We start from the raw sequence: 13536 nt of genomic DNA on the forward strand, positions 1-13536 counted from the left end.
GCAAATAAAACTCTTATTGAATACCTATCATGTATTACTCATTGTTCTAACTGATAAAGCTAATAGTGAATCAGAGACCAAATCTCTGATGCCAGAGACCTGTATTCTTTTTTTCAATATTTAAAATTTACTTTATTTTTATTTTATGTGTATGAGTGTATTGCCTATGTATTTAAGTGAATTCGTGTGTTGCAGAGCCCACAGAGGACAGAAGAGAGCGTCAGATCCCCTAGAACTGGAGTTAAGGACAGCTGTTAGCCACCCACATGTTAGCTGCTGGGATTCAAACCTGAGTCTTCTGCAAGACAGCCAGTGCTCTTAACAATTGAGCCATCTCTCCAGTCCCAAGACCTGTAGTAGCTACTAGTATTAGTATGCTCTGGATAGAGGGGAAAACACCTGAAGTATGAAAAGGTTAAACAATTTGTTCAAGGTCAATATATCTTTTTTTTTTAATTTTATTATTTTTATTTTATATGTATGCATGTATTGCCTGCATGTAGGTAAGTGCACCCACGTCGTGCAGTGCCCATGGAGGACAGAAGAGGCTGTTGGATCCCCTGGGACTGGAGTTCTGGACAGCTGTTAGCTGCCACGTGGGTGATGGGATTCAAACTCAGGTCTTCTGCAAGAGCAACCAGTGTTCTTAACCGCTGACCCATCTCTCCAACCCCCCTCAAGGTTAATATCTCTTAGAACTGATTTTTAACTCCAGAGTTTATATTCTGCTAAAAATGGACCTAAGCAATACATGTAATTTAACTCCTCCTTTTATTAACAAAAAGATGGAGACTGAGTAAGGTTACAAGTTTGGTGTGTAATTTATAAAAGATGACTAAAGGCATGTATACTCATCTATTCATTTAACATATTTTCTTGGATATCCACAATGGTAACCGAGTTCCTTGTCTTAGGAATGAATCACACATTCTGGTGGGAGAGCACAAATGAAAAGTAAACAGAAAAGCAAACTAATTTGTCTGTGTACCTTGGGATAGAAAGAGGGAGAGCGGAAGAAGGGGAAAGGGAGAAGAGAGGGAAGGGAGAGAGGAAGTAGGAAGAGAGAGCACTTAAGGGGGTGAGGGGACGAGGAGGAGGAGGGCCAGAAGGAGGAGGGGGTAAAAAGGGGGAGAGGGGAAGGGGGAGGAAGAGTTCCTACAGGGATTAGCTAGGGAATGGAGGGGTCAGCAGCAGTTGATTATTCAGAGCCTTGAGTCCAAAGTAAGGCATTTGAGTTTTTATTTTGAATACATGGACTCAAGAAGAGGGATCAAAATTTTTGTGGTGGCCCACGCCTTTACTTCCAGCACTCAGGAGGCAGAGGCAGGTGAATCTCTGAGTTCAAGGCCAGCCTGGTCTATATAGTGAGTTCCAGGACAGTGGAGGCTACAAAGAGATCCTGTCTCAAAACACAAAACAAAGCAAAAAAAAAAAAAAAAAAAAGTGTAAAATTTTGTTTTTAAAAGATCAGCAGTTAAGAACACTGCATGTTCTTGCAAAAGACCCGGGTTCGAATCCCAGCACCCACATGGCAGCTAACAACTGTCCGTAATTCCAGTTCCAGGGGATCCAATGACCCTTCCTGACCTCCACAGGCATTGCACCACACAGGTGCCCTTCCATACATGCTGGCAATACACACATACACATAAAATAAAAATAATAAATAAAATAGTTTTAAAAAGAGATCAGTCTGATGGTGAATGGAGAGCTTGTAAGGAGGTGTAAGGAGAAATAAAAAGGCTACTTAGAAATTTGGTAGTTCAGGCAAGGTAAAGGGAAGTGTGGTAACAGGAAAGGAAGGAAAAAAAAGAGAAGCCTGTTTTGGAGGTGGAGTCCTCGGACAGATCTGTGGATGGCTAGAATGTGGATAATTTAAAAAGAAGACAAAGGTAACTACGTTGTGTTTTAAACCCTAGATGAACTGTAATGTCATTTATCAGTAAACTAGTAAAGAAACATTAGGAGGGGGAAGAAGAAAAGAATGGCCAATACTAAGAAGCAATGCATCTTGCATATATCAAAGATTGAATGAATTCCAGCTCCATTCCTTTTTCAATCAGTATTTTTTTCTATTATTAAAAAAAAAAGGACAGAAATAAGCTCAAACTATTTAGAAATGGTGGCTATAAAGCAACCTAATGGAATTCATTAAATATACTGACATCAGAATATAGCATACATACATACATACATACAAGTTTTTAAAGGACTAACTATGCAGAAAATATATGTGGGGTATATTTGTATTGCATGTTTACACTTTAAAATAAAAGATCTAGAAGATTTTATTTCAAATGCGTCTGGGCCATGGGATTATAGTTGATATGGATCAAATGAAAACATATACACACCAAGAGAAAAACAATTTTCTAAAATGTTTACATTTGTATTATTTTTAAGAGCTGGAAGCCCTTTTAAGTAAACAGAAATGAATTAATGTGTTTGTTTATTAAACATGTCTACCTGGTTAGCCATGCAGCACCTGTCACAAAAGGACAGGGCAGAGCCCTACTGTCAGGAAATTCAGTCTCATGCAACTGTTAAGAGCAACAAAGGTGAAAAAACAGCCTTTGGTGCAAAACAGTTTTTGATGATTGAAGCTCAGAGTTAAACTGTCTGAAAAACTGTGAGAAGGGAAATCAGAGAGGTCCAGAGCAGCAAACTGGTATTTAAAAGGATAAACAGGTAGCAGGACAGAAAAAGATAACCAGAACAGTAAGAAGGAGAATGAAGAGAAGTCCAAAAGGCAGGGAAAGCCAAAGAGGCTGAGCTCTGAGAAAGGCAGCGTGCCATACCCTAACTGGCCCAAATGATGATGTTCACTTCACATACCTAGTTTTAGTGCTTTTAATCTTTATGTACTTAAAGTAATCTAATTTTTATGCTAAACTAAAATTTGTTGTCTATTTTGATTTGTTAATTAAAAAATTTTAATACTAGAATATAATATGGTAATTTATGGATGCTATTAATTTTTGGTTACCTCTAGTTCCATAATTCTTCTAAATATCTACTTAAAACAACTTTTTGGGACAGCATGGTGCCTCAGGTCCTTAATCCCAGCACTTGGGAGGCAGAAGCAGGTGAATCTCTATGAGATCCAGAGGCTAGTCTGGTCTATACTGAGTTCCAGGACAGCTGGGGCTACAAAGAAAAAAAGAAAAGAAAAAATTGAAAATAAAGGAGGGGAGAGGAAGGGAGGGGAGGGGAGAGGGGAGGAGAGGAAAAACCCAAAAAAACTTTTGCTTTCCAACTACCATATAATGAGTATGTCAAAATAACAAATTATCTCTGTAAACCGAGGCTATGGTTACTGGCACTGAGAAATGTTTCTGCTCATTATTATCCTCAAAACATAACTGATGTCTCAACTGTTAGATTACCCTGGAATTCTTTGTCTTATCTAATAAAATTATTAATAAAATTTAAGGCTATTTTAGAATGTCAAAATTAGGTGATGTATTATTAGGCTAATTTTAATCGTTTGATAAAAAGAGATAAAGGGGGTTCTGATGGTTTGAATGAGAATGTCCCCCATAAGCTCCAAGTATTTGGAAATTTCGTCCCCAGTTGGTGGAGATGTTTTGTGAGGTCTTAGAAGGTGCGGTTATGCTGGAAGAAGCATGTCACTGGGGGCAGACTTAGAGAGTTCTTAAGCCTTGCTGGATCTCAGTTGCTCTCTTGCTTCCTGTGTATGCCTGAAGATGTAGAGCTTGGCTTCCGCTCCTTTCCAGCCACCTCTGCTGCCATGCATCCCCACCATGATGGACTCTTGCCCCTTTGGAACCGTAAGCTCAAATAAACTCTTCCTTCTGTAAATTCCTTTGGTCAGTGTTTCTGTCACAGCAACAGAAAAGTAACTAATACAGGAGTAAACATGAGAGATGGAGAAACAGCGACAAATGTGTTTTGTTTTCCTTGAGCATATTAAGTAATCTCAAAACTATTTCTTCATAAATTTAAGAATATTATCTTATGAGACTATAGTCAATGAACTTTTTAAAAGTTCTTTTTCACTAATATTATTTTAGAAAACAAAGAATAAAAAGTGGATATTGTTTTTTGATGTAAACATTGCATTGATATTATTAGGTGAGCTGAGGTCTTTTTAAAATTTTTATACTTATTTTATGTGTATAATGTTTTCCCTGCTGCAAATTCATCTGTGTTGTACAATGTCCAAGGAGGCTGGAATAGGGCTTCAGATCCCTTGGATCTGCAGTTAGAGAAGGTTGTCAGCTTCCATGTGGGTGCTGGGAACAGAACCTGGGTCCTCTTTAAGAGCACTCAGTTCTCATTAATTCAATTCTCTAGGCAATTCCTTTATCATTTGGAGTTGTTACATGAGATTATAAATGAATTTACTATGTCCTCAAATTAACTCACTAAGTGCTTCAGGAACATTTGTTGAAATGTACAGATTTATCACATGTGATAACACCCACCTTAATTCCAGGGCTCAAAGGCTGAGACAGAACAGTTCAAGGCCAGTATGAGACCCTATTGCAAAACAAAACAATACCCCAACCCCAGGCAAAACAAATACCTATTACATATATAGGTGCCACTGATTCTGTAACACTTCCATTGTTAGACACTGATGTCCTACACACTAGAACCTGCTCTGTGCTATCGCCTCTAGTCCCACAGCTTCTCCTGTGCTTCAATCAATTACACACTGGTGTAATTTTTGTGGTATTTTACCATTTGGCTTTTTAAGACATGAGTCAAGTTCCTTAATCTGTCCTTTGTTTAGGTTTTAGTCTCATCTATAAAACAGAAATGTTACTGTGAGAATAAAAGGAAATTAAATGCATGTGAACTGAATAAAACAGAATAAGGTAAAGTGCTATAAAACTTCTAGTACCGTATCCAAAACATGGTAAGCCTTTTGTTTCTTGCCCTAAATCTCTGCTCAGATTGCCTACCCCCACCCCCACCTGGGTCTTAGCTCTTGATCTCTGAAGGTCTGCTTGATCTTCTTGGTCCTACTTGCTCCTGTTGCAGTCTCAATCATCACCTGTTTCACCAAGTGGTACTTACCATGGCATTTTGGGATGCTTCTGTATCTGAAATTCAGTTTTGCCTCCAAAGCCCAATTTTATACCACTGAGATAAACAAGAAAGGCATATCTTATGCCTTCTGTGTCTCTTTCATTTTTATTCTTCATCTTGCCCCCCTCCCCAAATTACTCTCAAATGGCAGTTAATTTGCTGTTGTATGAAATGCTTTCATGGAGAATTTTGTCATTTTTATTGGTTCCAATAATACATAACACATTAAAGAACTCTAAAAAGAGACAAACTTAGAAAGACAGGTATATATTTTATCTAAACCATTAAAAAAAGTATCAAATGTCATATTCTACTGATTAAAAAAAACCAAGGCTCATAATATCTAGCAGAATAACTTTGGAAATATGTTATCAAAAGCTTAATGCCAAACCTTGGCTTATGATTATTGTGTTACTGTATCATGGAAAAGGTAAAAAGGCCAATATTTTTTAAGTTGCGCAATTTTACTTTGGATGGTGTATGTCCCTTCTCCTTAGGGTTCCAAACAATGTGTCATAGTACATTTGGTATGAAGTAATTCACACCAAATGAGAGTTAAAAGTTCTATTTTAATCTGATGGTCTGGTCCAAAAATAAAAGAAAAACAGATTTGTTTAAAAAGACAGTTTATGCCAAAAATGGGAAGAGCATTGCTAATGACCTAGAAAGGAACATCTTTACGGTTTCCCCCCCAAAATTCTAGCTCAGTGTTTGTACCCTCATTAAGAACAAACTGAAATGACAATACCTTCTGTTTCAAACAGAGAAAGTCTTACAATTCTGGCTAGCACATAAGCACCACTACACAGAAAGCAAGAATCTTGATATCTTATTCTTATTTTCAGAATTGGAGAAACTCATAGGAAACAGACCTTAAATGTGCTTAAGTTGATTGTAAAAACTAAATAATTTATAATTTTTTGGTCTGCTTCAAACGGCAGGTGGTTGTCAATATTGTTCCTGTGCTGGATAGCTTTAGTTGTCAACTTGACATACATGGGTAGAGGGAGCCTCAATTGGGGAATTACCTCCATTGGACTGGCCTGTGGCCATGTCTGTGGGAAATTATCTTGATTATGAGTGATATGTAAGGGCCCAGCTCACTGTGGGCAGGCCCACCCCTGGAAAGGTTGTTCTGTGTTGTATAAGAAAGCAGGCTGAGCATGGGCCAAAGGAGCAAGTCAGTAAACAGCGTTCTTCCATGGCCTGTGCTTCAGCTCCTGCCTCCAGGTTCCTGCCCTGAGTTCCTACCTTGGGCTCCCTTTCCTCCCCAAGTTGGTATTGGTCAGAGTGTTTTGTCACGACAAATGAAGGGAAACTAGAACAATTCCCTAACTCAAAGGCTCTTTCAAGAAATGGCTGATTTCATCACTGATGCTAGAAAAGAAAAAGAGCTTGGACCAACTTGTAATGAGAGAAAGTTTTGAAGTGCTTTTTAAATAAATAAATAAATAAATAAATAAATAAATAAATAAATAAGGGAACTTTTCAAAAAATTTAAGACCTATCCCACGAAGTGCCCACTGGCCAGATATAGGACAACATGAACATGAAAATCTCAAAAATACCATTAATGAATTATATGCTTCTGAACAAAGTTGAGGAAAAGGCTGGAATCCATGAGCACATGGCTTAGATAGACAAGAGAAAGGAGTTTTTCTTAAAGAAATATGTCAACTGCTGACTGGCAAGGTAGAGGGAGCATGGAACTGGAAAATGATTATGTTGCAGCTATCATAATCAGAATTGGCACAGACAAGAATCATTAGTGAATTTAACCAAGGAGAGCATGAATGTCAAGGAACAGGTCATATGTCTAGACTTAAAATACCTTCCTATGGATTGCTTATTAGCTCCAACTGAAAACAAAAAAAAAAAAACAAAAAAAAAACCCCTGCAACTATAGAGTATAGAATTTCACACTCATTTGACCAGGTTACCAGTTACCGAAATTAACACCATCAGTGAGGGCCACATGGACACTGTACACTTTCAGATGTGTACCCTTGCATACTTTGGAAAGAATACACTTAGAAAGGATTCTTATTGTCTTTCTTTATCTGTGCAGTTTTTGTTGGTTGGTTGGGGTTTTTGTTTTGGATTTTGTTTTTTTAAAGACAGACTCTCATTATACAGCCCAGGCTGTCCTCCAATTCTCAATCCTCTTTTTTCAGATTCCCAAGTGTTGGGATTAGAAGCATGGACCCACCACTCCCGGCTTCACTTAAGTATTGCGGTATTCTATTTGTTGATGCACAATCCAAACCTAATAAGATATCAGGAAGAACAAAATAAGAACTATTTTATTTAAAAGGGATGTGGAAAGATGTATTTTTTTAAAAGTCAATATTATAAGACAAAGATTGAACTACTAATCAAAAGGAACAAAGAAAAGAAACATGAAAATTAAATGTAATATATAACAATATGTATTGGACCTGTCCTGGAAGAAGACAGGGGACTAGATGAAGATTATCATTAAGGTGAGTGGCTATAATGTCAGCTACTTGGGAAGTTGCAGTCAGAGTATCACTTGAGCCCAGTGGTTTGAGTCCAGGCTGGCCAACATGGCAATTCCCAGCCAAAACAAACAAAAAGATCATTATTAGGTCAAATAACAAAATTGGAATATGGAATAGTGGATTAAAGATAAACATATTTATGTTAAATTTCCTGAGATAATTGTGCCACTCATGTCCTACTTCTGTTTCTCTGAAATATACACTAAAGAATTTAGAGGAACGGTATATAATAAACAGATGGGATTTTCTCTCACATGGTTCAGGAAGAAAAAAAAATAAATGGGAATGCCTCTATGTATGTATACCTCTGTAGTGTGTATGGCTACGTGTGTATGTATGCCTCTGTGTGTGCCTATGTGTATGCATAAATGATTGTGCAAAAAATGAGATGAGAGAGCAGGAAGGAGAGAGGACAAGAGAAAGGGAGTGGGGATAGAGAAAAATCTCAGTATAATAAACCAACAAAACAAAAACAACACTAGATAAACATGGGTGAAGTACATTTGAATGTTTCTACAATGTTACCTACTTCTTTAACTGTGAAATGATTTCTAAATAAAAAGTGAGACATGCCCAAGAGTTCCAAGAACATCTTTCTAAATTGCCTTAATGTATTAATATGGTCTTTCTGTCAGCTTACTTCTGAAAAGAAGCAAAATACACAGTGAAGAGAGGAGGGAGAACCCAAATAATCATTTCTACTAGACAACTCAAGAGAGTTGTAAAGAATGTGGAAATAAAGGATACTGGATTGGGTTGGTGAGATGGTTCAGTGGGTAAAGGCATTTGCTGCCAAGCCTAAAGACCTGAGTTCTATTCCTGGAACCCACAAGATGGAAGGAGGGAACTGACTCCTGCAAACTGTCACTCTGACCTCCACATGTGAACTGTGGCATGTGTATGTGTATGCATGCATGCACACATGCATGCAAGCGAGCGTACACACACAAATAATTAATAAATAAATAAATAAACAAACAAATAAATGTTAAAAATAATATTGGAGTCTCAGACTTCTACTAAGGAAGCAACCCATTTGAAATGTCAAAGCAGAAGTCATCAGTGTGAGACAGTAGCCACACAAGGGAGATGGAACATTATTTTGTTTGTTTGTTTCATTCATTCATTCATTCATTCATTCATTCATTCTGTATATGAGTGTTTTGTCTGTGTGCACCCATGCATGCAATGCCAAGAGAAGCCAGAGGGGGCATCAGATCCCCTGGCACTGGGGTTACAGATAGTTGTGAGCTGCCATATGGGTGCTGAGAACCAACCCAGGTCCTCTGCAAGACCAGATGGTGTTCTTAATTGCTAGGCCACTTCTCCAGCCCTAGGGTGAAGGTTGTGTTGACTGATATCCAACCCCCAAAATGCCTGGTGATTTTTTAAAAATGGAAGGAATGTTGCTTCTATGAGAACATTCCCAAGATGGACTAGTCCTCAAATTCAGAATTTGTTCCCTGTTCATTCATCATCCCTGAAAAGTCCATAAATTGCCTAATTTCGTCTTAAATTAGAAAAAATACCTGAAACTACTTCTATCACTATTCTGAAAAAGCAGGTATTTAAAATTTCTCATTCTAGCCTATGAATTTCAACGATCATGTTGATAATATTTCCACTAAGAATAAATTAACATGTACTTGTACACATCAGTAATAATATGGTGAAGCATTGTGATAATAATTTATAAGCATTCTGATTAAATGTTCTGTGAAAGATACCCTAGGAGAAGGACTTGTGTGTGTGTGGGGGGAATCACAGGTTCACCACAAAAAGAAACTAATCTAAATAAACCAACTCAAAGATACTGTTCTTTGAAATATTCAGGTTATGATCAGTATTTTAACTGAGGACAATTAACATGTCAATTTTTACTTTATTGCTGCCTGTCCAACATTAAACACAAAAAGATAAAATTTCTTGTGCTTTTGAAAGACAACAAACCTTGTAATTATAACAAAAAACAATATGGAATTTTAAAATATTCTTAATGTCTCTATGATAATCTTTTAGGTAAGAAAGTTTCTGTACCTGGAGATTGATCTCTGCCTCGTAGAAGGTTAGGCATGAGCAGTAATGTCGATCTGAATCAATATCTGTCAGGACCACCACAAAGAATGTTGGCTGCTTCCGCTCTCTGGATAGGTGCCATCCACCAGGCTGACAAAACTAAATGGAGAATTTTAAAAAGTCACATTTTAAAAGCAAAATAAAAATTACTATTCATTAATATAAAATGTTAAATGTAATAGCATCTTTAAAACTGTATGTTTGAGCCAGGTGTGGTGGTACACACCTTTAATCTCAGCACTTGAGAGGCAGGGACAGGCAGATCTTTGTGTGTTGGAGGCCAGCCTGGTATACAGAGTTCCAGGACAGCTGGAGCTACAGGGAGACCCTGTCTCAAAAAGACAAAAACAAAAACAAACACAATCAAACAAAAAACTGTATGCTTGAGGGGGCTGGGGAAATAAATGACTCAGAAGATAAAGTGCTTACTGCATAAGCACGAGGACCTGAGTTCCAAATCTCTAACACTCATATTTTGAAAAAGTCAGGAATGATAGTATGTAACTGTAATCCCTGTACTAGGAGGGAGAGACAGGAATATCCTGGGGGCTCACTGTCCAACCAGTCTAGCCAACTGTGAAGCACCAGGTTTCAAAAAATAAGGTGCAAAATCAATAGAGAAAGACACATGATGGTGACCTCTGGTTTCCATAAATGTATGTATGGGTATACATACCCACACATACACATGCATGCATATGCATACACCACACATACACAAATTTATCTATTTGATATGGTATGTCACATTGCCCAATATTTTAAAAATCATGTGCAGATTCATAGATTTGAAAATGTTTACCAATGTGTATACTTATTTTACAAAGCCAGCCAAATTTTTCCATAGATATAATTGTGAGATGCCATTTCTCAGTCCACTTTTGATATATGTAGGAATATAGAACCAAGGTGAAGGACTCTTCTCCCAATTATGAGAATAAGTCATACAATAAATTAGAGATAAAGTACAAAGTCTGTATCAGTGATAGAAAACTTATTCAAAAATTTCCTCACGAATATAAAGAATCTTCAATCCATTACAATGAAAGCTATCTTGCTCACCATAATATACAGCAAAGAAACTGAATGGAGTGAAAAGATAAGTTACAAAATGGGAGAAAAATCTTGTTACTTATCCATCAAAACAAGGGTTGATGTTCAGAATCTATAAAGATCTCTAAAAATTAAGTACCAAAAAAAAAGAAACAAAATCATTCAATCAATAAACGAGCTAAACAACTTGCTGACTCTACAGGTCTCAAAAGAAGAAACATAAATCCTTGAAAAGGTGTTCAACATCCTTAGCTACTAGAGAATTTTGGATTAAAACTGCTTTAATATTCCATCTCGCCTCACTTAGATGGCTATCATCAAGAAAATGTGTGGCAGTAAATGCTGATGAGGATGAAAAGAAAGAACTCACTGCTGGTGGGAATGTAAACTAGTACATCTACTATAGAAATCAGTACAGAGGCTCCTCAAAACACTGGAAACAGGATTACTATATTATCCAGTATATCACTCATAAAATGGTAGGTGAAACTAAGGTTTTGAAAAAGAAAGACTAAATTTATTTTAGTGCTAATTCATTAAACACATTTCACGTATCAAATTGAAATTATGAGAGAAGATTTCATAAATAACAAAGTTAGGGTCTTTTTTGACACAAAGACCTATTAGATGAGCAACTGGGTATTTTTCACTAATACTAGAAAAAGCAACTCTTACTATGCTCAGTTTTCTTAATGCTTTGCACAGATAAGAAAAATTCACCAAAAGAATGAAAAAGGTCCATAGCACATTTAGACTAAACTGATTTCTCAAAGGTACACATTACAGAAAGTTCTTTGGATAATAGTTATGCTTAATATTTCCAAAGACCTTCATGTGTATTCATAAGTTCACAATTTATGAATTTATTATCATGATAAAAGGGTGTACACAATCTTTAAAAATATGAAGGTAGCCAGGCATGGTGGTGAATGGCTTTAATCCCAGAACTCAGGAGGCATAGGTAGGTGGACTTCTGTGAGGCTATAGGAAGATCTTGCCTCAAAAAGATGAGAGAGAGAGAGAGAGAGAGAGAGAGAGAGAGAGAGAGAAGAGAAAGAGAGAGAGAATGAAAGTGTTTTTTTTTAAGTATGTAAGAAAATTCCTTGTGTGAGAAAATAACACAAAACATCCAAAAGAACGCAAGGGTGAAGATAGTAAGACCTCCTTAGTTACTTAAAAAGCCTCATTTCCTCTAGTTTACACCAGAACAGAAACTATGGTATACAATAGGACTAACCTTAAAACTGGGGAAATTCCTAGGATTATTTTTTAGATTTACTAAGTACTTCTTCATAACTCCAGAACTAAGACAATAATGGTAATCATGGTTGGCCTGGTCAGAGAGTTCTTACCAAATTTATCACAAAAAAAGTTGTCAGCACATGAGATCCCTTATTTCACACATAAAATTATAAATGATACAATGGAATTATTTTAAAGTATGCATTAAGGAGTATCATCAAACTCAAAATTGTTCGGAAGATTCTGAATTCTGTATTCTCATATCAAATACATTAACATGTAAACATTCAGTTAATAAAGTTTATACACCAGAGTTTCTAAAAATGTTTTTACAGCTGACCCTCCTAAAACAAAGACCTCTAGATAGGCTGACTAGATTCACCAGAAGGGTAAGTAGTGGGGAATGGCTGGGATGCCGACAACACAGCAGACAGTAGCAGGGATATCAGAGTATAAGGACTCTATTGGGGGGAGGGTGGCTATGGGAGGGTGCTATCTGGGAAGTGGGTATAAAAATAAATAAAATAAAATAAAATAATAAAAAATGTTTTTGCAAAGCATGAAAAGAATGGCTCTAATGTGCAATAACTAACACTCCACAAATTCACTCTACCATAGATAAACAACAACAGGATCTGAGTATCAGGATGAGGCCCCAGGTCTGAGGAGAAGCGCTCCCCAAAGGGCTTGGATTTGAAAAGCAGTAATATTATCTAGTTTAGTCATTTTCATTCTTAACTAAAAGTATGTTGAGGAACTAATAAGCAATGAGAGCAGACAATACAATTCTTGAACCTGGGCTCCAGTCACATTTCTAACAGGAATGTGAGGGAATATTTAGACAGCTGGACAGAGTAATCACTGAAAGACAATAAACAGAATAGTAAGCATTCGACAAACCAGAGAGATTCAGAGTTCTGTGCTCCCTGGTGTCTTTACTGGCGTGTGTGTGTGTGTGTGTGTGTGTGTGTGTGTGTGTGTGTGTGTGTGTGTGTGGCGGGGGGGGTTGCTATTCCAGGTGCAAAACCTAAAATCTTTAGAAATGACTATCATAACTGATCGACTTGCATTTTGGCCCCCTTCAAATAACTAAGAAAGCACATACATTTGGAACAACATTATCAATGAACGTACCACATATACTGATAAATATCATTATCATACATACATGAGTAGATTGCAGCAACCTCTGCTCTGACAACTCTCTTCTATTTTACCCTCATCATTTCATACAAATCATGGCCATTAAAATGTCACAACATATCTAGGAATAACTAAGTAGGGGATTCCTGTTCAGGATGTTCTGTTTTTGTTAATCTTCAGTTTTCTACAAGACCTTGGCATAACTTGGCAACAGGTATTTCAAAATTACAAGGTTAGGAATGCTCAATACTGCTACCTTCCATATGCTACTGCATTACAAACACTAACTTTATTTGCTTAATTGCCCCAATGTGTGACATATATCATGTTCAGTAACACAGTCCAAATAACCACAAACTAAAGTACAAATATAGAAAGACCCCATATTTGCAAAACGCTATGTACAGCATAACTCTCAAGACTCGATTCATAATATAAGTAT

General features: G+C 36.9%; 1 protein-coding gene across 4 annotated transcripts in view; it reads right to left on the reverse strand.

The window, feature by feature from the left end:
- Sbf2 (SET binding factor 2) overlaps positions 1-13536 on the reverse strand; it is a 412775-nt gene that overhangs the window by 238023 nt on the left and 161216 nt on the right. For all 4 annotated transcript variants that reach the window (XM_029556331.1, XM_029556330.1, XM_008853457.2 and 1 more), the window contains exon 3: positions 9618-9755. In XM_029556331.1, coding sequence (XP_029412191.1) covers positions 9618-9755 — 138 coding nt within the window. The remainder of the gene's footprint in view (positions 1-9617; positions 9756-13536) is intronic.

This window comes from Nannospalax galili, unplaced genomic scaffold (genome assembly GCF_000622305.1).
Source record: "Nannospalax galili isolate Female #2095 unplaced genomic scaffold, S.galili_v1.0 scaffold44, whole genome shotgun sequence".
In the NCBI taxonomy this organism is placed as follows: Eukaryota; Metazoa; Chordata; class Mammalia; order Rodentia; family Spalacidae; genus Nannospalax; species Nannospalax galili.